This window comes from Lagenorhynchus albirostris, chromosome 2 (genome assembly GCF_949774975.1).
Source record: "Lagenorhynchus albirostris chromosome 2, mLagAlb1.1, whole genome shotgun sequence".
Classification (NCBI taxonomy): domain Eukaryota; kingdom Metazoa; phylum Chordata; class Mammalia; order Artiodactyla; family Delphinidae; genus Lagenorhynchus; species Lagenorhynchus albirostris.
Window position 1 is genome coordinate 170,152,761 of NC_083096.1, and position 26,857 is coordinate 170,179,617.

The 26,857-nt window shown below is 37.1% G+C and overlaps 1 protein-coding gene across 7 annotated transcripts in view; it reads left to right on the forward strand.

The window, feature by feature from the left end:
* EIF4G3 (eukaryotic translation initiation factor 4 gamma 3) overlaps positions 1-26,857 on the forward strand; it is a 370,577-nt gene that overhangs the window by 166,569 nt on the left and 177,151 nt on the right. For 4 of the 7 annotated variants that reach the window (XM_060141188.1, XM_060141189.1, XM_060141184.1 and 1 more), the window contains 3 exons: positions 19,894-19,989; positions 21,388-21,501; positions 25,030-25,062. In XM_060141188.1, the coding sequence (XP_059997171.1) occupies positions 19,960-19,989; positions 21,388-21,501; positions 25,030-25,062 (177 nt within the window). In that variant the 5' untranslated portion in view covers positions 19,894-19,959. The remainder of the gene's footprint in view (positions 1-19,893; positions 19,990-21,387; positions 21,502-25,029; positions 25,063-26,857) is intronic. The other 3 variants (XM_060141186.1, XM_060141187.1, XM_060141185.1) reach the window with 2 other exon arrangements.

The window sequence follows — 26,857 nt, forward strand, 5'->3', positions numbered from 1 at the left end:
TATAGTCCAGTGTATCTTTCTTTCTTTTGTTTCTTGTATTCTTGGTGTCATATCCAAAAATCATTGCTAAATCCAGTATCATAAAACTTTCTCCCTATATTATCTCCTAAGATTTTTATACTCTTAGCGCTTAGGATTTGGTTTTTTATACATTTTGAGTTAATTTTTGTATATGGTGAAAGGTAAGGGTCCAGCTTCCTTCTTTTGCATGTGGATATCCAGTTTTTCTAATACCATTTGTTTTAAAAGACTGTCCTTTCCCCATTGAGTAGTTTTGGTACCCTTGTCAAAAATAATTTGGTCATACATATGAGGGTTTACTTCTGGAGTCTTTTTTCTCTTCCATTTGTTTATACGTCTATCTTTATGCCAGTATCACATTGTTTTGATTTCTGTAGACTTGTAGTAAGTTTTGAAATCAGGATGTTTGAGATCTCCAACTTTGTTCTTCTTTTCCAAGATTATTTTGGCTTTTCAGAGTCCCTTGAGATTCCATGTGAACTTTAGGATGGAGTTTTCTATAGCTGCAAAACATGTCATTGGGATTTGATAGGGATTGTATTGAATCTGTAAATTACTTTGTGAAGTATTGACATCTTAACAATATTAAGTATTCCAGTTCATGAACATGGAATCTCTTTCCATTTATTTATGTCTTCTTTAATTTCATTAAGCAACATTTTGTAGTTTTCAGTGTACAGGTCTTTCACTTCCTTGGTTAATTTTATTTCAAAGTATTTTATTCTTTTGATTCTATTATAAATGGAATTTTCTTTTTATAAAATGATTGAAGTATAATTAATTTTCAATGTGTTAATTTCTGCTGTACAGCGAAGTGATTCAGTTACAGATATATATATATATATATATATATATATATATACACATTCTTTTTCATAGTCTTTAGCATTATGGTTTATCACAGGATATTGACTGTAGTTCCCTGTGCTATACAGTAGGACCTTGTTGTTTATCCATTCTATATATAATAGTTTGCATCTGCTAATCCCAAACTCCCAATCTAAATGGAATTGTTTTCCTAATTTCCTTTTCAGATTTATTGTTAATGTATAGAAAGAACTAGTTTTTATGTATTTATTATTTATACTGTAATTTCGGTGAATTTGCTTATCACTTCTAACAGACTTATGAAATCCTTAGGGCTCTCTGCATAGATTATGCTATCTATAAACAGAGATAATCTTTTTTTTTTTCTAATTTGGATTCTTTTTTGTTGTTGTTGTCGTCTAATTACTCTGGATAGAATTTCCAGTACTATGTTGAATAGTTGTGGTGTAAGCAGGCATCTTTGTCCTATTCCTGATCGTAAAGGAAAAGCTTGCAGTCTTTCACCAATGAGTATGATATTAGATGTGAGCTTCTCATGTATGGCCTCTATTATATTGAAGTAGTTTTCTCCTATTCCTAGTATGTTGAGTATTTTTATCATGAAAGGGTGTTGAAGTTTATCAGATGGTTTTTCTGCATCAGTTCAAATGATCTTGTTTTCTCTTCATTTTGTTAGTGTGGGGGTATTATATTGATTGATTTTTGTTTGTTGAATCAACCTTGCATTTCAGGAATAAATCTCACTTGGTTATGGTGTATAATCCTTTTGATGTGCTATTGAATTCTGTTTGCTAGTATTTTGTTGTGGATATTTACATTAGGAATATTAGTCTGTACTTTTCTTGTATTGTTTTTATCTGTCTTTAGTATCAGGATAATGTTAGACTCATAGTATGAGTTTGGAAGTGTTCTCTCTTCTTCAGTGTTTTGGAAGAATTTCAGGAGGATTGTTGTTAATTCTTTAAATGTTTGGTAAAATTCACCAGTGAAACCATGCGGTCCTGGGCTTGTCTTTGTTGCAAGGTTTTTGACGAGTAATTCAGTCTCCTTTCCAGTTATAGGTCCGTTTAGTTTTTCTATTTTTTCATGATTCCGTTTTCATAGGTTGTGTGCTTCTAGGACTTTGTCCATTTCATATAGGTTATCTAGATTTTGGTGTATAATTATTTATGGCATTCTCTTTATAATCCTTTTTATTTCTGTAAAATCAGTTAAAATGTCCCCTTATTGATTTCTGATTTCATTTATTTATCTCTCTTATTTTTCTTTCTCTTATTCAGTCTAGCTAAAGTTTTGTCAGTTTTGTTGACCTTGGTTTCATTGCTTTTTTTTCCTATGGTTCTATTCTGTATTTTTTTTTCTAATTTTCATTTTATATTGGAGTATAGTTGATTAACAATGTTGTGTTAGTTTCAGGTGTACAGAAAAGTGATTCAGTTATACATATACTGTATTTTTTTAACATCTTTATTGGAATACAGTTGCTTTACAATGGTGTGTTAGTTTCTGATTTATAACAAAGTGAATCAGTTATACATATACAAATGTCCCCATATCTATTCCCTCTTGCATCTCCCTCCCTATCCCACCCCTCTAGGCGGTCACAAACCACCTAGCTGATCTCCCTGTGCTATGCGGCTACTTCCCACTAGCTATCTATTTTACGTTTGATAGTGTATATATGTCCATGCCACTCTTACTTTGTCACAGCTTACCCTTCCCCCTCCCCATATCCTCAAGTCCATGTTCTAGTAGCTCTGTGTCTTTATTCCTGTCTTACCCCTAGGTTCTTCATGACTTTTTTTTTTTTCTTAGATTCCATATATATGTATTAGCATACGGTACTTGTTTTTCTCATTCTGACTTACTTCACTCTGTATGACAGACTCTAGGTCTATCCACCTCATTACAAATAGCTCAATTTCGTTTCTTTTTATGGCTGAGTAATATTCCATTGTGTATATTTGCCACATCTTCTTTATCCATTCATCCGATGATGGACACTTAGGTTGCTTCCATCTCCTGGCTATTGTAAATAGAGCTGCAATGAACATTTTGGTACATGACTCTTTTTGAATTATGGTTTTCTCAGGGTATATGCCCAGTAGTGGGATTGCTGGGTCATATGGTAGTTCTATTTGTAGTTTTTTAAGGAACCTCCATACTGTTCTCCATAGTGGCTGTCCCAGTTCACATTCCCACCAGCAGTGCAAGAGTGTTCCCTTTTCTCCACACCCTCTCCAGCATTTATTCTTTCTAGATTTTTTGATGATGGCCATTCTGACTGGTGTGAGATGATATCTCATTGTAGTTTTGATTTGCATTTCTCTAATGATTAATGATGTTGAGCATTCTTTCATGTGTTTGTTGGCAGTCTGTATATCTTCTTTGGAGAAGTGTCTATGTAGATCTTCTGCCCATTTTTGGATTGGGTTGTTTCTTTTTTTGTTATTGAGCTGTATGAGCTGCTTATAAATTTTGGAGATTAATCCATTGTCAGTTGCTTTATTTGCAAATATTTTCTCCCATACTGAGGGTTGTCTTTTGGTCTTGTTTATGGTTTCCTTTGCTGTGCAAAAGCTTTGAAGTTTCATTAGGTCCCGTTTGTTTATTTTTGTTTTTATTTCCATTTCTCTAGGAGGTGGGTCAAAAAGGATCTTGCTGTGATTTATGTCATAGAGTGTTCTGCCTATGATTTCCTCTAAGAGTTTGATAGTGTCTGGCCTTACATTTAGGTCTTTAATCCATTTTGAGTTTATTTTTGTGTATGGTGTTAGGGAGTGTTCTGATTTCATACTTTAACATGTAACTGTCCAGTTTTCCCAGCACCACTTATTGAGGAGGCTGTCTTTTCTCCACTGTATATTCTTGCCTCCCTTATCAAAGATAAGGTGAACATATGTGCATGGGTTTATCTCTGGGCTTTCTATCCTGTTCCATTGATCTATCTTTCTGTTTTTGTGCCAGTACCATACTGTCTTGATCACTGTAGCTTTCTAGTGTAGTCTGAAGTCAGGGAGCCTGATTCCTCCAGCTCCGTTTTTCGTTCTCAAGATTGCTTTGGCTATTCAGAGTCTTTTGTGTTTCCATACAAATTGTGAAATTTTTTGTTCTGGTTCTGTGAAAAATGCCAGTGGTAGTTTGATAGGGATTGCATTGAATCTGTAGATTGCTTTGGGTAGTAGAGTCATTTTCACAATGTTGATTCTTCCAATCCAAGAACATGGTATATCTCTCCATCTGTTTGTATCATCTTTAATTTCTCTCATCAGTGTCTTATAATTTTCTGCATACAGGTCTTTTGTCTCCTTAGGTAGGTTTATTCCTAGATATTTTATTCTTTTTGTTGCAATGGTAAATGGGAGTGTTTTCTTAATTTCACTTTCAGATTTTTCATCACTAGTGTATAAGAATGCCAGAGATTTCTGTGCATTAATTTTGTATCCTGCTACTTTACCAAATTCATTGATTAGCTCTAGTAGTTTTCTGGTAGCATCTTTAGGATTCTCTATGTGTGGTATCATGTCATCTGCAAACAGTGACAGCTTTACTTCTTTTCTGATTTGGATTCCTTTTATTTATTTTTCTTCTCTGATTGCTGTGGCTAAAACTTGCAAAACTATGTTGAATAAGAGTGGTGAGAGTGGGCAACCTTGTCTTGTTCCTGGTCTTAGTGGGAATGGTTTCAGTTTTTCACCATTGAGGACGATGTTGGCTGTGGATTTGTCATATATGGCTTTTATTATGTTGAGAAAAGTTTCCTCTATGCCTACTTTCTGCAGGGTTTTTATCATAAATGGGCGTTGAATTTTGTCGAAAGCTTTCTCTGCATCTATTGAGATGATCATATGGTTTTTCTCCTTCAGTTTGTTAATATGATGTATCACGTTGATTGATTTGCGTGTATTGAAGAATCCTTGCATTCCTGGAATAAACCCCACTTGATCATGGTGTATGATCCTTTTAATATGTTGTTGGATTCTGTTTGCTAGTATTTTGTTGAGGATTTTTGCATCTATGTTCATCAGTGATATTGGCCTGTAGTTTTCTTTCTTTGTGACATCTTTGTCTGGTTTTGGTATCAGGGTGATGGTGGCCTCGTAGAATGAGTTTGGGAGTGTTCCTCCCTCTGCTATATTTTGGAAGAGTTTGAGAAGGATAGGTGTTAGGTCTTCTCTAAGTGTTTGATAGAATTCGCCTGTGAAGCCATCTGGTCCTGGGCTTTTGTTTGTTGGAAGATTTTTAATCACAGTTTCAGTTTCACTGCTTGTGATTGATCTGTTCATATTTTCTATTTCTTCCTGGTTCAGTCTCGGCAGGTTGTGCATTTCTAAGAATTTGTCCATTTCTTCCAGGTTATCCATTTTATTGGCATAGAGTTGCTTGTAGTAATCTCTCATGATCCTTTGTATTTCTGCAGTGTCAATTGTTACTTCTCCTTTTTCATTTCTAATTCAATTGATTTTTTTTTTTTTTTTTGCGGTACGCGGGCCTCTCACCACTGTAGCCTCTTCCGTGGTGGAGTACAGGCTCTGGACGTGCAGGCCCAGCGACCATGGCTCACAGGCCCAGCTGCTCCGTGGCATGTGGTATCCTCCTGGACCGGAGAACGAACCTGCGTCCCCTGCATGGGCAGGCGGACTTTCAACCACTGCGCCACCAGGGAAGCCCCTAATTCTATTGATTTGAGTCTTCTCCCTTTTTTTCTTGATGAGTCTGGCTAATGGTTTATCAATTTTGTTTGTCTTCTCAAAGAACCAGCTTTTAGTTTTATTGATCTTTGCTATCATTTCCTTCGTTTCTTTTTCATTTATTTCTGATCTGATCTTTCTGATTTCTTTCCTTCTGCTCACTTTGGGTTTTTTTGGTTCTTCTTTCTCTAATTGCTTTAGGTGCAAGGTTAGGTTGTTTATTTGAGATGTTTCCTGTTTCTTAAGGTAGGATTGTATTGCTATAAACTTCCCCCTTAGAAGTGCTTTTGCTGCATCCCATAGGTTTTGGATCGTCGTGTGTTCATTGTCATTTGTCTCTAGGTATTTTTTGATTTCCTCTTTGATTTCTTTAGTGATCTCTTGGTTATTTAGTAATGTATTGTTTAGCCTCCATGTGTTTGTGTTTTTTACCTTTTTTTCCCTGTAATTCATTTCTAATTTTGTAGTGTTGTGGTCAGAAAATATGCTTGATATGATTTCAGTTTTCTTAAATTTACTGAGGCTTGATGTGTGACCCAAGATGTGATCTATCCTGGAGAATGTTCCACGTGCACTTGAGAAGAAGGTGTAATCTGCTGTTTTTGGATGGAATGTCCTATAAATATCAATTAAATCTACCTGAGCTATTGTGTCATTTAAAGCTTCTGTTTATTTACTTTCATTTTAGATGATTTGTCCATTGGTGTAAGTGAGGTGTTGAAGTCCCCCACTATTATTGTGTTTTCTGTCGATTTCCTTTTTTATAGCTGTTAGCAGTTGCCTCATGTATTTAGCTGCTCCTATGTTGGGTGCATATATATTTATTATTGTTATATCTTCTTCTTGGATTGATCCCTTGATCCTTATGTAGTGTCCTTTGTTGTCTCTTGTAACATTCTTTAATTTAAAGTCTATTTTATCTGATATGAGTATTGCTACTCCAGCTTTCTTGTGATTTCCATTTGAATGGAATATCTCTTTCCATCCCCTCACTTTCAGTCTGTATGTGTCTCTTGGTCTTAAGTGGGTCTCTTGTAGACAGCATATATATGGGTCTTGTTTTTGTATCCATTCAGCAAGCCTGTGTCTTTTGGTTGGAGCATTTAATCCATTCACTTTTAAGGTCATTATGGATATGTATGTTCCTGTTACCATTTTCTTAATTGTTTTGGGTTAGTTTTTGTAGGTCCTTTTCTTCTCTTGTGTTTCCCACTTAGAGAAGTTCCTTTAGCATTTGTTGTGGAGCTGGTTTGGTGGTGCTGAGTTCTCTTAGCTTTTGCTTGTCTGTAAAGCTTTTGATTTCTCCATCGAATCTGAATGAGATCCTTGCCAGGTAGAGTAATCTTGGTAGTAGGTTCTTCCCTTTCATCACTTCAAGTATATCATGCCGCTCCCTTCTGGCTTGTAGAGTTTCTGCTGAGAAATCAAATGTTAACCTTATGGGAGTTCCCTTGTATGTGATTTGTCATTTTTCCCTTGCTGCTTTCAATAATTTTTCTTTTTCTTTAATTTTTGCCAATTTGATTACTATGTGTCTTGGCGTGTTTCTCCTTGGGTTTATCCTGCCTGGGACTCTCTGTGCTCCTTGAACTTGGGTGGCTATTTCCTTTCCCATGTTAGGGAAGTTTTCAACTATAATCTCTTCAAATATTTTCTCGGGTCCTTTCTCTCTCTCTTCTCCTTCTGGGATCCCTATAATGCGAATGTTGTTGCATTTAATGTTGTCCCAGAGCTCTCTTAGGCTGTCTTCATTTCTTTTCATTCCTTTTTCTTTATTCCACGGCAGTGAATTCCACCATATTCTGTCTTCTAGGTCACTTATCCATTCTTCCTGCCTCAGTTATTCTGGTACTGATTCCTTCTAGTGTAGTTTTCATTTCAGTTATTGTATTGTTCATCTCTGTCCTTTAATTCTTTTAGGTCTTTGTTAAACGTTTCTTACATCTTCTCGATCTTTGCCTCCATTCTTTTTCTGAGGTTCTGGATCATCTTCACTATCATTATTCTGAATTCTTTTTGTGGAAGGTTGCCTATCTCCACTTCATTGAGCTGTTTTTCTGGGGTTTTATCTTGTTCCTTCAACTGGTACATAGCCCTCTGCCTTTTCATCTTGTCTATCTTTCTGTGAATGTGGGTGTTTTCCACAGGCTGCAGGACTGTAGTTCTTGCTTCTGCTGTCTATCCTCTGGTGTATGACGCTGTCTAAGAGGCTTGTGTAAGTTTCCTGTTGGGAGGGACTGGTGTTTGGTAGAGCTGTCTGTTGCTCTGGTGGGTAGAGCTCAGTAAAACTTTAATCCGCTTGACTGTTGAGGGTGGGGCTGGGTTCCCTCCCTGTTGGTTGTTTGGCCTGAGGCAACCCAACACTGGAGCTTACCTGGACTGTTTGGTGGGGCTAATGACAGACTCTGAGATGGCTCACTCCAAGGAGTACTTCCCAGAGCTTCTGCTGCCAGTGTTCTTGTCTCCACGGTGAGCCACAGCCACCCCCCCGCCTCTGCAGGAGACCGTCCAACACTAGCAGGTAGGTCTGGTTCAGTCTCCCCTGGGGTCACTGCTCCATCCCCTGGGTCCCGATGCGCACGCTAGTTTGTGTGTGCCCTCCAAGAGTGGAGTCTCTGTTTCCCCCAGTCCTGTTGAAGTCCTGCAGTCAAATCCCGCTAGGCTTCAAAGTCTGATTCTCTAGGAATTCCTCCTCCTGTTGCTGGACCCCCAGGTTGGGAAGCCTGACGTGGGGCTCAGAATCTTCACTCCAGTGGGTGGACTTCTGTAGTATAAGTGTTCTCCAGTCTGTGAGTCACCCACCCAGCAGTTATGGGATTTGATTTTACTGTGATTGCGTGCCTCCTACCTTCTCATTGTGGCTTCTCCTTTGTGTTTGGATGTGGAGTATCTTTTTTGGTGAGTTCCAGTGTCTTCCTGTCGATGATTGTCCAGCAGCTAGTTGTGATTCTGGCGTTCTCACAAGAGGGAGTGAGAGGGGCTTCCCTGGTGGCGCAGTGGTTGAGAGTTCGCCTGCCGGTGCAGGGGAGACGGGTTCGCGCCCCGGTCCGGGAGGATCCCACATGCCGCGGAGCGGCTGTGCCTGTGAGCCATGGCCACTGAGCCTGCGCGTCTGGAGCCTGTTCTCCACAACGGGAGGGCTACAACAGTGAGAGGCCCTTGTACCGCCAACAAAACAAAACAAAAACAAAAAAGAGGGAATGAGAGCACATCCTTCTACTCCGCCATCTTGGTTCCTCTCTCCTGGAATAAGCACGTATTGGTTTTTTGATCGAGTCCCTTATGTTCCTTAGTCTCTGTTTAGTTTTTTTTTTTTTTTTTGCGGCACGCAGGCCTCTCACTGTTGTGGCCTCTCCTGTTGCAGAGCACAGGCTCCGGATGCGCAGGCTCAGCGGCCATGGCTCATGGGCCCAGCCGCTCCGCGGCATGTGGGATCCTCCCAGACCAGGGCATGAACCCGTATCCCCTGTATCAGCAGGCGGACTCTCAAACACTGCACCACCAGGGAAGCCCTGTTTACTTTTTTATTATTATTTTTTTGATTTTCTTCTTGAACTTGATAAATTCAAAGGTTTTGTCCTCAAGGTCACCATTTTTTTTTCCTGCCTCTTTGAATCTGCTGTTGAACCTTTCAAGTAAATTTTTAAAATTCAGTTATTATATTTTTCTACTCCAGAAATTGTTTGCTTGTTTTTACAATTTCTGTTTCTTTGTTGATATTCTCATTTTCTTTATATATTGTTTTTCTAGTTTCCTTTAGGTTTCCGTGTTTTCCTGTAGTTTATTGAGCATATTCAAGACAGTTGTTTTAAAGTCTTTGTCTGGTAACTCCAAAGGCTATGTCTCTTTGAGGTCGGTTTCTAGAGATATATGGTGTTCCTTTGAATGTGCCGTGTTTCCCTATTTATTTATATGCCTTGTAATCTTCTGTTGATAATTGAGCAGTTGAGAAAACAGCCATACCTTCCAGTATTTGAAAACTGACTTCTTGCAGGGGAAGACCATCAGCCATCATTTTCTGTGCATACATCTTCCCCGGGCTTGTGTGTTTGGTTTCCCCCCAATTCTACTGTATATGTGGCTCCTTTTAAATGTTGTTATTGCTCAGTCTTACCCTGACTTCTTCTCAAGGCCTTAAATGTTCTGTTGTGTTCTCCTGCCTGTAGTCTCTTGCCCCAGGTGCCTGCAGGTCTGAAGCCTTCCTGAAGCTCGCATGTAGTTCAGCAGGTGCCACTCCTTTCAGGGACCCAATCTTATATCCAAACTATGTCACACTTCCCATCATTGGTCTGAGTCAGGTGAGACAGAAACCAACCCCTCAGCCCCCAGACAAGCCAGAATGTTACAAACAAGTTCAGCCTTTTTCTTTCTGTTCTGAAGGAGGAACTGGGAATTGTGTGTCTTCCTCCAGATTGTGCCATGCCAGGTAGGGGTTGGGGCAAGGACAGGCAAAAACACCACTACATTTCCTGTTCTTTTGAATGTGGTTATGTAGAGCTCAGGAAGACAGTTTTTGAAAGATTGAAGGTTCCTGGAAGCAGTGCAGATGGAAATTATTTTAGGTTCACAGTAAACCACATTAATGTGGAAATTTGGGAGAGTGAAAACAAACTGTTGCTCAGCCATCAGGAATAGAAAGTTTTGAGGAAAAACTTAAGGATAGGGAAACAAAGTGAATGTTTAATATTTTAATAGCAATAAGTAAAGGAAGATCCCTTTCAGCTCTAGTATTAATCTAGGTCAGTGTTCTCAAAACTTTTAGATTCAGGGCTTCTTTGTACTCTTCAATAAAAATATTTGGGGTTCTCAATATTTTATCTTATATATGTTAATATTTACTGTATTAGAAATTAAAACTGAGGAATTTAAAAATATTGTTTTAAAATAAATTTAAACCTATTTTTGTAAACCTGATAATACATTTTTTTGAAAAAATAAAAAAATTGATGAGAAGAATTGTATTATTCAAAGCTTTGCAAATCTTTTAATATCTGGCTTAATAGAAGTTAGCTGGAATCTTATATCTGCTTCTGCACTCGACCTGTTACAGTGTTATTTCAGTTGAAGTATATGAGGAAAATACAGTCTTACCCAGGGATGTAACTGGGAAAGGGAGGCATATTTTATACAGCCTCTTCAGAAAGTTGTGGTTATTATTTGATACTATACCAAACTGAAAAAGTGGTAGTTTCTTAAACGTTAGTTGCAGTATGGAATCTGACTCCATATTAGTGAACTTTTGGTACTCTGTTACATTAAAATCTATTGGTCTGTCTTGCACTTGAATTAATTATATACTCTGTATATCATCGTGCGTGGGTCATTTGTAAAATATTGCTTGACTGAGTTATGTGGATCTTTCACGTACTGTTTTATTATAGAGTATAAAAAATCACATTCTTTCTGGAAAGTCTACATGTTGGGAATATGCCAAGCTCATGGTGATAGTTACACATTTTCTAAAAGTTGAATTTTCATTTGAAAGCTTGAATTTTATCATTGGTGACAAATACTTTCAATTTTCCTCGATAAGTTCACTTTGTTCATTTTCAATAAAATGCCGTGTACCAAGGTCTGCATAAGCATAGTTTGTCTCTTATTTATTCTTTCAAGTAACATGGTGTTACATGGAGAAAGCACCTAGTTCAGCTTGTTACTTAAACAGTCTTATAAATGCTTTTTCTTGATATAACCTGCTAATAACCCCAATATACTGCAGAAGTGTTTCAGTTGTTTTCTCTCATTTGGTCACACAGTATATTATAAAGACATGTTCTAAAGCTTCCTTACTTAGTGATGTCATTTTTATGACATCTCTATATGATCAGATTACAGAGATGGAGAATAGGTTAGTGGTTCCTGAAGGTTAGATGCATAAGAGGTGAAGGTAGAAAAGAGGAAGGAAAGAAGGTGCCTATGGCTTTTATAGGGTAGTGCAAAGGATCTCCGTGAAGAACCTTTTCTGTATTGTGACTGTAGCAGTGGTGACAGGAACCTATAAATGTGATAAAATTGCCCAGAACTAAATATACATGAAAATGTGTGTGCACGTAGAACTGGAGAAATCTGAATAAGTTTGCTGGATCATATCAATGTTATTTTTCAAGGTTTGGTAGTGTACTATACTTACATAAGATTTTACCATTAAGGAAAACTAGATGAAGAGCATATGGAAACTCTTTGTATTATGTTTTAAACTCCACGTGACTCTATAATTATCTCAGAATAAAAATTAATGATTTTTACTGTCACATAAATGACATACTTAAGTACTCGCTCTTTTTTTTTTTTTTGTGAGCGCATGGTGAGAGTGTGGGAGTGAAGAATACAAGGACTGCCATTGGTTTGGTTTTTACTAAGGCACCAGTAGTTTTACCCTTCTTGTTTTTCTGTCATTAGTGCAAATGTCAGCACAACATCATCTTGGCATTAATATTGTGAGACTGTTTTCTCTCCCAGGCCTTCTCATCACTAGGGCTCTGCAGTCCACATTCTGAGAATCAGTGCCATAAAGTTTTAGTCTTTAGTTAGCTGAGGAAAACAAGTACATTTGGCGCTCTGTATCTGCGGGTTCTGAAACTGCGCATATGGAGGGCTTGCTGTACTAAAACTGTTTTATATGAGACTTGAGCATCTGTGGGTTTTGGTATCCATGAGGGTCTTGGAAGCAAGCCCCAGAGGGGATAGCAAGGGACAATTGTAATATGCTTAAGACTGCATGTCCAGTTCAGTGATATGTCTCTGCTTCTCTCTCCAGCGTTTTATCGTGGACTCTTGCTTATGGGATGTTACTGTACTTCTGTAAAATTAGAGTTACATTTGTAAAGATATAAAAGGTAGACATGAGAAGAGTAAAATTTTGGAATTAACAGCTTTCTGCATCTGTGCTGTATAGTATGGTAGCAACTAGCCATATCTGGTTATTTAAATTTAAATTCTAAGTGATTAAAATGTGTATAAATAAAATTTAAATTGGACCAGTGGTTGTACAGTTTCAGTTTTGCAAGATGAAAAAGTTCATCACAGAAATTTTTATTTACACTGGTTGTGTATCTCTCAGGAAGACAATTGTAAGAGGTTGAAGGTGCTTCGAAGCATTGTGGATGCCAATATGGTCAAAGTGCTGGTCTAGACTTTAAGGTATTATCTTTACTTCTCTGGCCAGATTTAGATGTCAAACATTTATCTGATAGAAGAGTTTCTCACTATTTATATCCTCTAATAGCTAGTTAGTAAGAATGAAGGAACACATTTACGCATGTATATACAAATATAGTTATAGAGAAAAATATTAAAATTGAGAACTTTTATAAATTTATAGTAATAGTCTATTTTAAAAAAATATTTGGTGTATCCATAGGTACTGTTTTTATTTAGATTTTAAAAGTAGGGCTTCCTTGGTGGCGCAGTGGTTAAGAATCTGCCTGCCAATGCAGGGGACAGGGGTTCGAGCCCTGGTCCGGGAAGATCCCACATGCCGTGGACCAGCTAAGCCCGTGCGCCACAACTACTTAACCTGCGCTCTAGAGCCCACGAGCGACAACTACTGAAGCCCGCACGCCTAGAGCCTGTCCGTGCTCCGCAACAAGAGAAGCCACCGCAATGAGAAGCCCGCGCACTTCAACAAAGAGTAGCCCCTGCTCGCTTCAACTAGAGAAAGCCTGCGCGCAGCAACAAAGACCCAACGCAGCCAAAAATAAATAAATAAAATTAATTTATAAAAAAAAAAGTAATTCCCAGCTCTAAGATGACAAAAATAGATTTGCCTCTGGTACCTTTAAAGTGTCATGTTTTACATTCCAACATTTTTAATCAATCTGGAATTTTTTGGTATCATAAGTTGAGCGTATATATCCTCCTTCCCCCTAGATGATTATCTAGTCATCCCAACACAATTTATTAAGTAATTTTGGTATTTCTCTAGTGACTTGAGATACTACCAACATTTTGTACATATATGTGCTTATTTCAGCATTCTCTCTCAATATCATTCTTTCCATGTCATTAAATGCTCCTCTGTATCTTTTTTTAATGACTACAAAGGATTATACTGTATGGCTGAGTAAATACTACGTATATCTATTATCTATCTCTTTATTGATTAAATTGTGGATTTCTTGAAGCTTAAAACACCAGTAAACATATATTATTGGCCTCATTTAGGCACATAACCCACAGCATAGTGTCTTTGTGTTACATTTCCATAAATATTGTTGATTTAGTTTCCATTGTGATTTATGAGACGATATTTCAGTTGTTTTCCAGAAATATTTAAAAGTTCGCAAAATACAGACCTCCTACTGGATTTTCTGGTTTGCTTTACTATTTTCTATCACATGAAGGGAAGTTGAAGGAAAGGGAAACTATCACAGAGTTTATCTTCAATGAGTTTTTATTATAAAAGTAATTAATTCTTATGAAAAAGGAAAAATACATATAGGCATACCACGGCAATATTGTGGATTTGGTTCCAGAACACTACAATAAAGCGAATATAGCAGTGATGCAATTCACACAAATTCTTTGGTTTCCCAGTGCATATAAGAGTTATGTTAACACTATACTGTAGTGCATAAAGTGTGCGATAGCATTATGTCTAAGAAAATCAATGTATGTACCTTAATTAAAAAACACAGTGGACCCTTGAACAACTTGGGAGATTGGTTCCAGGGCCCACCACACATACCAAAATCCATGGATGTTTAAGTCCCATAGTTGGCACTTTGTATCCCTGGTTCCACGTCTGCAGATTCAACCAACCACAGATTGTGTAGTACTGTAGTATTTATTTATTTCCGCTAGTTTTACTGAGGTGTAATTGACAAACAGTGCTGTATCAGTAGGGTGTACAGCATAATGATTTGATGTACATACATCATGAAGCACTGTAGTATTTATTGAAAAGTATACGCATGTAACTGGACCCACACAGATCAAACCCCTGTTTTTTGAGGGTCAACTGTACTTTATCGTTAAAAATGCTAACCATCATCTGAGCCTTCAGCAAGTCATAATCTTTTTGCTGCTGGAGGGTCTCTCCTCGATGTTGATGCTGCTGACTGACCAGGGTCGTGGCTGCTGAGGGCTGGGGTGCCCGTGGCAATGTCTTAAAATAAAATAACATAGAAGTCTGCCGCATCAACTGACTCTTCTTTTCATGAACGACTTCCCTGTAGCAAGCAAGGCTGTTTGACAGCATTTTACCCACAGCAGAACGTCTTTCAAAACTGAAGTCAGTCCTCTCAAAACCTGCCACTGCTTTATCAGCTAAATTTATGTAATATTCCGAATCCTCTGTTGTCATTTCAGTAGTCTTCACAGATCTTCACCCGGATTAGAGTCCATCTCAAGAAACCCTTTCTTTGCTCATCCGTAAGAAGCAACTCCTCATCTGTCACAGAGTTTTATTATGAGATTGCAGCGATTCAGTCACGTCTTCAGGCTCCACTTCTAATTCTAGTTCTCTTACTGTTTCTACCACATCTACAGTGACTCCTCCATTGAAGTCTGGAACCCTGCGGGGGTTTGGAATCAACTTCTTCCAAACTCCTGTTACTGCTGACACGTTGAGCTCTTCTCATGAATCACGAATGTTCTTCATGACATCCAGAATGGTGAATCCTTTCCAGAAGGTTTTCAATTTACTTTGCCCAGATCCATCAAAGGAATCACTATCTATGGCAGCTAAATAGTCTTACGAAATGTATTCATTAAATAATAAGACCTGAAAGTTGAAATTACTCCTTGATTCATGGGCTGCAGAATGGATGTTGTGAGAGCAGGCAGGAAAGCATCATTAATCTCGTACATCTCCTTCGCAGCCCTTGGGTGACCAGGTGCATTGTCAACAAGCTGTAATATTTTGAAAGGCATCATTTTTTCTGAGCAGTAGGTCTCAACAGTGGGCTTAAAATATTCAGTAAACCATGCTGTCAACAGATGTGTTGTCATCCAGGCTTTGTTGTTCCACGTATAGAACGCAGGCAGACTAGATTTAGCAGAATTCTTAAGGGCCCTAGGATTTTCGGAATGATAAATGAGCACGGACTTCAGCTAAAAGTCACCAGATGCATTAGCCCCTAACAAGAGAGTCAGCCAGTCTTTTGAAGCTTTGAAGCCAGACGTTGACTTCTCTCTAGCTGTGAAAGTCCTAGATGGCATCTTCTTAAATGGAAGGCTGTTTCATCTACACTGAAAATCTGTAGTTTAGTGTAGCCACCTTCATTCCTTACCTTAGCTGGATATTATGGGTAACTTGCTGCAGCTTCAACATCAGCACTTGTGGCTTCACCTTGGATTTGTATGTCATGGAGACATACAAATACAAGCCTCTTTCCTAAAACCTCATGAACCAACCACCTCTGCTAGCGTTAAACTTTTCCTCCTGCAAATTCTTCACTTCTCTCAGCCTTCAGAACCAAAGAGAGTTAGGACCTTGCTCTAGGTTAGGTTTTGGCTTAAAGGAATGTTGTTGCCGGTTTGATCTCTCCAGACCACTAAAGTTTTCTCCATATCAGCGATAAGGCTGTTTTGTCTTCTTATCATTCGTGTGTCCACTGAAATAGCAGTTGTAATTTCGTTCAAGAAGTAACTTTTCCTTTGCATTCACAACTTGGCTAACTGTCTAGCACAAGAGGCCTATCTTTCTGCCCATCTCAGCTTTCGACATGCTTTCCTCACTAAGCTTAATCATTTCTAGTTTTTGATTTAAAGTGAGAGACATGGGACTCTTCCTTTCACTTGAACACTTGGAGGCCATCGCAGGGTTATGAATTGGCCTAATTTCAATACTGTTGTGTCTCAGGGAATAGGGAGGCCCGAGGAGAGTGAGAAAGATGGGGAACAGCTTGTCAGTGGAGCAGTCAGAATACACACAACATTTATGGATTAAGTTCGCCGACTTATATGGGTGCAGTTCATGGTGCCCCAAAACAATTATAATAGTAACCTTAAAGATCACTGATCACAGGTCACCATAGCAAATATAATAATAATAATGAAAAAGTTAAAAATATTGCGAGAATTACCAAAATGTGACACAGAGACATGAAGTGAGCAAGTGTTACTGGGAAAATAGAGTTGATAATCATGCTTATATAGCACAGGGAACTATATTCAATACCTTGTAATAACCTTATATTGGAAAAGAATCTGAACAAGAATATATGTAGATACATATAACTGAATCAGTTTGCTGTACATCTGAAACTAATACAACATTGTAAATCAACTATACTTAAAAAAAAAGACACGCTTGATGCAGGGTTCCTGCAAACCTTCAATTTGTAGAAATCAAAGTATCTGTGAAGTACAGTAACACGCAGCACAATAAAATGAGGTGTGCCCTTAATACAGAGTATATAAAATAAAACCTACAAGTTGTATCCTATATCCCCCTTTCAATTCTATTTCTGCGAAGTAGCAATTTTAAGTTTGCTATATGTCTTCCCAAGACATCTTTGAGTATACTATTAGCATATATCAAAAAGCACTACACAAATAGGATTTTTATTCTTACTAATTCTGTGATTTGCTTATGTCACTTAATATTGTAGATACCTTTCCATGACAGTGTATGTAGATTTACCTCATTCTTTCTTAGCTCAGAGATTACACTACGTTCTCTCTTTGACTGAATATAGCTTACTTTAACCTCTCTCCTATAAATGGAGACATTTATAAGACATTTATAAGCACTCTGTATTCAGAGTGCTGCTTTATTTTTTGCTATTATGAATTTATCTTTAGGGTCAATTTCTTGAAATGGAATTGTGTAATAAAAGGATAAGCTTATTTAAAATTTGGTAAGTATCACCCGATAGCTCTTTGAAAGGCTATGGCTGCATAATTTTTACATCAGATTTATGTGTGCTGCACACATGTGCACAATATTGAATTTAGTCTTTCCGGCAGTATTTATTCAAGGGGAAGTGAGTGTTTTAAGAAATAACCTTTCATCTCCTTGTCATATGTGAAGTGCTTAGAATGGTTTCTGAAACATATTAAGAGCTATCTAAATGCTATAATTAGTTTTGTTTGCTTAATTCCCTTCTATTTTGAAAATTGAAAATCCTACCAATTTTTTCACACATCCTTATTTTGAAAACCGTCAGCATCTGGACCTAAGTTGCTGTTAGTGTGTTCTGTGTTGTAATGGGATTCACCCTCAGATTTCTATCTTTAATTGTCACAATCACTGTTTTTTAAGTAGTTATTATGGACTTAAAGGTTATGTATGCAGTACAAAGTGTGTTTTGATTGGCTTGTCTTCCTTCACTGGCATTCCGTTAACAGAGAGTCAATTACCACCATTTGCTAGTTTTTGTTGTTACCTGCAGTTAATAAAAAAAGTCAGTGACTTAAGAGAGTTCATTGAAATTTGAAAGTAATGATGAAAATGAGAGTATGTATCAACTTGTAAACTTGTACAGTGAACTGGATTGCCATTTAAATATAAAGCATTCATGTATATAGTCTTGGAGAAGTAAATCTTTGTGATAACTTTGAAAGTATTTGAAAAGGAAAGTATGAACAAAATCTATTATGACTATCAAAATGACTATCCCTGCTTCTCTATACATTTGATGTTATGAAACATGTTCATAGAATGTTCCCATTCAGGCTTTTGCAGTGTTTTTCAACAAAGTGTAATAGTATATTGAAGAAGTTACTCGAGAATAATTTAATCAATAAACTTGGTTAATCATGTCATTAAATGCAGAGAAGAGAGGAAAAGCATAGAGGCATCTTTCACGGTTGTACTCCCTGCCTCAACAACAGGTACAAGTCAAAATCATTCCTTGAAATTTCTAAAACCATTCACAAAGAATGGACAGATTCTCCGCAAGAAAGCTGAGCGAGGTATTGGCAAAATTTCTTTATCAATGCACCTATTAACATATTGCAAAATGGAGACTTCCCTGGTGGCACAGTGGCTAAGAATCAGCCTGCCAATGCAGGGGACACGGATTCAATCCCTGATCCGGAAAGATTCCCTCATGCTGCAGAGCAGCTAAGCCCGTGCGCCACAACTACTGAGCCTGTGCTCTAGAGCCCACAAGCCACAACTACTGAAGCCCACGTACCCTAGGGCCAGCGTGCCACAACTACTGAGCCCGCGTGCTGCAACTACTGAAGCCCATGCGCCTAGAGCCTGTGCTCTGCAACAAGAGAAGCCACCGCAATGAGAAGCCCGCGCACTGCAGTGAAGAGTAGCCTCTTCTCGCCGCAACTACAGAAAGCCCGCGCGCAGTAAGGAAGACCCAAGGCAGCCAAAAATTAAAAAAATAAAATAAAAAATAAAAAGGACCCGAGTCCATTAACAACAACAACAAAAACATACATATATACATATACATACAAAAATATACATATATATTGCCATATATATAATGGCATACGTTGTGAGAGAGGAATCACAACCATGTGTGGCAGTCATCAGATGTTATGCTTTGCATTCAGGTGAAACTGCTTGTGTACAGAGTATGCATCAGCTCTTTTCATATATACAATTTAAATATGAGAAGTACTTGATTATTTTTTGTTTGTTTAAAAGAGTAATTCCAAGCTAAAGGAAAATAAATTCTTTGTTTTATTAATATTCATTTTGAGAGCAACGATAGAGTTTCAGTATTGATAGAGCACCAGCTATGTGTGGACAGTAAGGGTGGTATTACTGAATGAAAGAACTTGAGCCTGAATGTTAATTCACATACTTATTTTGCAGTTACTTGTGTGTTTACTTGTATGGCTCTAGTGTTGAAGATATTGGTAAAAAGTTTGAATAAGATCAAATATGGCCAGCATGCATGTTTTCAGCGTCTTCTGTGAAAAAAATGGGCTGCTGTTCCTTTCTGTAATACACTAGTTATGAGAGGGCTAAGTTCTTATGTAACTTTTTGAAGTGTAGAAAGAGATTTCTCTGTGTTTTCATAAGGGGTACATCTCAATTCTGTGTGTATTATCTTGACAGCCAGAAGTTTATGCTTCAGTATAAAGTACAGTATTCCCCCCTTATCTGCAATTTCACTTTCCGAGGTTTCAGTTAACGGCAGTCAACCACAGTCTGAAAATACTACATGGAAACTTCCAGAAATAAATTATTCATAAGTTTTAAATTGCTCACCGTTCTGAGTAGTGTGATGAAATTGCTTCTCATCAGGAGATTTAAGAAAACTTCTAAAAAAGCTGCACTGATTCTGAATTGCTGGATATTGTGATAAAGATAAGTTTTTAAAAGTAGAGCTGTAAACAACATTAATAAACACTTTCCTAAACTTTTAAACACTTTGAATTTGAGTTACTGTGCCATATTTACTCACGTTATGATATTGTTCTTGCCATTCTTTGACAGACCCCTTATCCCTCTGGACAGAATGCAGGTCCAACCACGCTGGTATACCCTCAAGCTCCTCAGACAATGAATTCACAACCTCAGACCCGTTCTCCGGTAAGTAAGCAGAAACTTGTTCTAGATAATATTCTCCACCTAAGTTTGTGTTTGTAGTAGCTTAGGTTCTTTTGGCTAATATTTTTACTCGATTTTGGAAAATTTTTACCAAAATGATTTTTTAAATTATTATTATTACTGGATAGCATTGTATTTTCAGACCTTTCCTATAGGAATAATTTGAATTTATTAAGAACAAGAAGAAATGGAGCTTTTAATCTTCTTTTACTTTTCTGTGTCATTCAAGTTCTGGTTGCATTCAAGTTCACTTCATCTCAGCTCTTGATTTGTTATTTGTACTGTTCAAAATTCAGGAGAAGTGTAAAGCATGATTTTGAAAGTAAATTAAATTTCATTAATTGGACTCTGAAATTCCAGTGTTTTGGGAAGTAAGACTTCTGAATCGTTGTTACTAGATCAGTTCTAACTATTTGACTGTGTGGACATATGCATGACTTACACCAATAGTGTATTTATTTCTTCAGACGGTAAATAAATTGTCATACAAGTGTAAATGCTGTCATCCTCTTTGCTCATCTTTTACATGGATTGCAATAAGTATTTCAGAGACTGAGAATTTACTCAAGGTTCATCCTTCTGTTTCACAAAAGTGTACAGTGGCTTCAGCTGTCCATTCCTTAGAATGTTGTTTCCTGCCCTGCATGATTAGTTTGTGCTAGAAGGTGCTTCTGTAACATCTCACATTGTCTCTCACACCCCTACTTGTATCTCAGCTCTGTGTTTTCCTCAGAATACAGGGATCTTCTTTTGGTTCTCCACCTTTGCTTTTTCGCCTGCAGTACAGGAATATTTCATTGCATTAGCTCCTGTTCATTTGGTTTTATGCATGAATTTAGGAATATTGAAATATGTGATAGAATTGCTCAAAGAACTAGGAGATCACAGACTTCACCAAAATGTAATCTCTTTCTTATCCTCCTCCTACCTTCCTTTTCCCTATTGCCCTCTTCTCCAATACTGTTCTTAGATCCTGGTTCTTCCCAGGGGGTGGAACCATTCTAAGGAGGTGGGACTTTGGTCCTAGTTGGCCGTTTGCTTGTCTGGGTTTTTTTGTTTGTTTTTTGGGTTTTTTTGCCGAAATGGTCAACAAGATGTCTGATGCAAGTTTTGTTCTGAGAGTGGTTTGGGAATGTGGACACTTGACTACTGGGAATGGGCCTGAGATCTCACCAGATTAATTTAGATAGGCCCCAGTTCTAATCATTAAACATGGAACGTTGCGGTAAGCTCTTATTGCAAAGGATTCTATGGCCCTTTTTACCCCTTTACCCCTTTTATAATTATTGGGGAAAAATAAAAGAAAATTAAATTTACATGGTTAGAACTGGCGCAAAACCTGACTGAAGAGCTGCATCTCTAAACCAGTTTTTTTGACAGCCCAGCAGAACAGTGCCAATACATTGCACAGACAACTGGAAGAGGAGGAAGGTTTTGGAACAGACTCCCGTTTACAGGTCCTTGGCTGGAAGAGGCTGGATAAAATACTGCATTGTAAGCAATATAACAAACTGTACTTCTTGCAGGCAGTGGTGCCTCTGGCACTCATTATTTTTGACCACATCCATTTATTGGCTGATGAACACAAATGCACTGATTGCTTCCTCTCTGAAAGTCTAACCTAGCATGGCAGTTTTTGCCAGGCATAGTGGGGAAAAGAATAACAAATTGGGTGGGTCTTCTCTATTGGGAATTAGACAGGAGTAATTTGGGGTTTAGATTCTTCTTTATTTTAAACTTGAAGAGGGATATCCCTTTCAGATGAATTTGATTTTAAAAGATAAATTTCAAGGCTGCTTTTTCCCTCTTTCCATTTTATAATTGAATATCAAGGGGAAAACTGTCTATAGTTGTCAGCCATTTTTCTGTGGTCATAAACTCTTCAGACACTATCCTCTATGCAATTTTTACCATCTGCTCTGCTAGTGACCATTACCACCCCCATTACTAAAAACCACACACATAACATTCCATTACATATCCCAAAACAAGTGCAAGACTAGCAGACCCCACACTACTCTTGCTTGTTGTTTTGGGTCCAGTTTTCTTTGCTTCATTTGTGTTGGTGCTGGGAGGGTGAAGTTGGGTTTGGAATTTGGCAGGGTTGCATTTCTTCTGACATCCCAAGTTGCCATAGTCTAGTCTCATCCATCCCACAGCTATCCCAACTGGTGAGGAGAGGTAAGCTGTTGCACTAAGGAAGGGACTCTCTCCATGGCTTTGTAGAGCAGCTAAAGCTTACTCCGTTCTATTTCTGCATTAATGGGCCATTGGCAATTGCACAGTTTAGGCTTCTCTGTTCTTCCCTGGACAGCTGCCTTTGCAATCCAACTGGCTTCAAGTGACCCCCCTCCCTCCTTGAGGTGATCTTTGTGCCTGTATTTCTACTTGATACTTAGTATCTTAGTTAAATTTATATTGTTGAAAGTCTTGTTTAAAAGTAAAAAAAATAGTGATAAGCTACCTATATGTTCCATTTTCTGGTTGTATTGGAACTCTTTAAACTGTAATTTTTTTTTAAATAGCTTCCAAAATAGTGAAACTATTGAATGCTTAATCGGGAGAGGGGGACAGTTTGGCTTTTGCAGTAACCTGTAACCATTGGTTATTTTTATATTCTGTGGTGCTAAGTGCCAAAGTTATATCAATATATGTTGGCCATGCTCAGTGACCAACTGTGCACGGAAGAGTGAGTGGGTGGGTGGGTGAGTGGGTGGCATTAACGTTGGATCCAAGTTCACAGAAGATTGCTTTCCTTAATATCTACAGTCCTCACCATCTTAAAGACCCCTCTTTAAAAAGAAAAAAAAAAGAAAAAGAAACAAAAGTTTCTATTTTTAATATGAGCCAGCAGCGACTACAGTTTGTTCTGTTGCTTACAGTTACCCATAGGATTAAGACTATTGTCATTACAAATGAAAAACTCAATAGCCAATGGTGACTAGTGCAAAATAGACTAGGGTACTTTCCCACTAACTTTTTTTTTTTAATATATGTGTAATTTTATAAGGTACTCCTCTTGCTCATAGAAAATTCTCTTTTGACTGGAACATTCCAAATATATAAAGTTTCAACTTTTATTTTAGAGCCTTAGAAATGGGGCCTTTCTGTGGAACAGTGATAAGACAGGTACTACTGTACTAAGGTTAATTTTTTAACGTGGCCCTTCTCTCCCATTTCCTTCAAAAGTGTCATGAAGAAACATCTCACTTCTACCCCCCCACTTTAATACCACCTGGGTGGTGTTAACCTATTCTTGAAGCTTGATGTCCATAGTAGAGGTTTGATCTGTGTTCTTTTCATAGTTGGAAAACTGAAAATATAAGACATCAGTTTCTTGGAAGAGAAAATGTTCTGCAAGAACAGTAGCTGCCATTAACATCATTCTGAAAAACTATTTTACAGTGGTTGTTAGCAGATCTAATGGCTAGCTAACACACTGTAATCGTACAGGTCATGGAGAGCTCATTAAGTTGTATTGAATAACTTCAAAATATGTCAAGGTACTTTTCATTACTTAAATAATAGGTATACATTTTAGCTTCTAAGGTAAATTCTTGATAGAGCTGTCTTCAGTCATCTCCTACATTGTGGCTTGTGACCCACTGCAATTTCTTGAAAATTTTTTATATTAAGTAATGGCAGTGGAGGAAATAATTCCAAATCTCTTGCATATGCTATTGTGGGTAACTTAAATTCTGAGTATGAGGGTTTGTTTCTTAGTTCATCTTCAGTCTGGATAACCCATTATAACGAGCTAACGGAAGGAAGGCTCAAACAACGGAAGGAAAATATGTATTTTAGCTTTTTAAATGTTTTAAGTAAAATCCTTGTAAGGTTTGCATTCAAAACTGCTCACTAAATATTTTCTGTTAACTGTTAAAGAGGGTGGTTAACGTTTCAGTAGTTAATGTGTAGGTAGCCAGTACATGACTCTATGGGCCCGAATAATTCCTCTGTTCTTTTTAGTAAAATCACTTTGGAAGCCCAGTTTTGCTCTGATGAAGAATTATTTGATCTTAGAGATTTTGTATTTAAAATTTGATGGGTGAAAAAGCTTTTTCTTCCATTCTAAGTTAGTGAAAGTAAGAGTTGGAATATGTATTACCCGCTTTCAAGTACTCTATGATTTAGCTAAGAAGTTAGGTTTTCTTTGGCTTTTATTCTCAATATCAGATAACAGTAGGTACATGTATACAGTCTTGTGCTGTTGTGTATAAATAGTAATTGAGAGATTTGACTTCTTTTACTCTTTTTTTCTTCTTGAGCTTATAATAGTACCGCTTTGATTACTAATGTTACAGAATGATGTTCTTTACTACTGTTCGCTTTCATATGCCTGGTATTAAACATTACGAGTTAATTGAATTTAAATATATATAATTATTTATATATTTACATATATTTATATATCATAAATATATTTTATATATATTTATATATGCTTATATATTTATAATAGATAAATTTTAATCTTTAACTCCAAGAAACAAAGGAAGATACTGAAATTTCCATTTCACGTGTGAGATATCCATTTAACTTAAGTAAATTTGAAATCCATCCTATTACATTCTTTATTTCCTGCTGGACATTATAATTACCTCCTGGCTATTTCTTGTAATGTAAAAGCATTTCTCATTCCCTCTAGTTATATCAGTTGCATAAGCATAGTTGACTTTTCATATGTTTGTCTTAATATAACCACTTAGTGTTTCAAACTTTCTTTTGTTTTATTTTAGGGTTTAAAAAAATTCCTATCAGAGAAGCACCTTTATGTGCCTAACAGCTTAGCTGTTTCTCTCCCAGCTGATAAATGGCAAACTATTTCTGGTAGAGGTGTTAACCTCTTGACTCTCAGTACCTGTCTGTCACTGTCCTGCAGCAAAGCTTTGACTGTTTGTGTTTTTTTTTTCTTGTGGGTTTTATTTCTTTTGGCATAATGTGTGACATTTTGGTTTTTGTTGTGGTGTTTCTGACTCTTTGTGCCTTTCCTTTTGTGTTTGTTTTCCCTCCTTTTCTCAGTTTGCAGCGGGGCCTCGACCTGCCCATCATCAGGTACTGTACCCTTGCCCCTTCACTATTACCCTTAACTAATAGGTGGGGGCTTTAGTAGTTTCTGACTCTTAGAATGCTGCCATTCCATGGACCCACTCAAACCAGTCTTTTCCGGAGTAGCTTCGGTCTGAGGTAATGCAGTTCTTTTTGTATTTCACAGCATTTTGTTATTAACAAACCAATTTCCTTCTGTTTATTACACAGTTTAAAAATAATAGAGTTTTTTTACTTTCCAAAAAATAATTGCTCTGAATTTAGAGGACCTTGAAAATGTTTAGATATATTAAGCCATTACAGATTTTGTGGATACCTGTATTAAGTTTAAATTTAACTGAATGGAATAGGCAACATTCTAAGGGTTTTCTGTTAACATCCTGATGTAACTTGTATTGATGTGTATAAAATAGCATTAGTATTTCTAAAACCACTTAATCTCAGTTACTAACTTAGACCTAATAACAGATTCATTAACTATAATATACATTCATTTGCTGCATAGAATTATTTTTATTCTTAAGATATATAGAAAATAGATACCTTATTTAGTTTTAATATTTTTAGCCTATTTGTTCTTTTAAATGAAGTAATTGTATAAATTAAAATTTCAAAAATGTATATGCAGACACTAGTTTATTTAGCAGGAATATACTAGAAGGGATGGTTTGGGAGAAAGAAAAAGACTTGCAGAGTTTTTTCCCCAAAGTGTTCTGAAACATTTTCTCATTCTGTAGTAGAAAGAGCCTACTAAATTCTAAATCTGATAGATCTGGGTTTATATTACCAGTCTACTGTGTAACCTACCAGCTGAGTTAAGCAGTTCTTTTTCTGAGCCTCAGTTTCCTCATATGTAAAATGGGGTAAATACCCTTTCCATCACAGATAATATATATAAGTCAGCTACCATAAAATAGGCAGCCAGGAAGGGTTGGCTATTTTTAATATCGTCATGCAACTTGGTATGGTTTGATAAAATGAGAGGAATATTACCAGCGTTTACCTGTGGTATGATATTTAGAATTCTTATTACTGAGTAAATGGTTATTGTTTAATTGAAACCTTTCATTATCTAGCAGTGATTTAATACAAAGCTCTACTTCTCAAAATACAGTCTTTCCAATTTGGACGATGTAAAAGCCAAGCAGATTCTGAGGTGTTAAAGGCATTTTGCAGGAGAACTCAGAGGTGGTTGTATGAAGAGGATGGCAATTCTTTGGATTTGATAAAGAAAACTCAGGGGTATCTTTTACTCGATAGAGATAGCATAGTTAAAATACTTTAAGAGCTTGGACTTTGATGTCAGCTAGACCTAGATTTAACTCTTCCTTATTAACTGGGTGTTCTTGGGCAATCTACTTACTGCTCTCAGCCTCAGTTTTCTCATCTGTAAAATGGGGACAGTATCAATACCATCTCAGGACTAATGTGAAGAGTAAATGAGATAATACAAATAAAATGATTAGCAGGGTGACATATACTACGAATCTAGGGGATAAGATTACTAATAATTAAAAAAATAGATAATCTCTTAGGTAAAAAGATTGATTATACATTTTTTTGGTAACAGATCTAGTCAAGGGCCATAAAAAAGGCAGGGTTTACATTTCAGTCAGGGGTAAAGCCAGTTACTCCTGACAGAAAGTTGGAAGATGTCTGTTCAAGAAGCAGAGTAAAAAGAAACTAGTGATTCAGTAAAAAGTTTTCTGAGCTCCTTCATATAAGGCTGTTTCTATTACTTGGGTTCAGTTGCAGTGGTCCTCAGATAGGGAAGTTGTGTTTAAGCCTTTATATATTGTCA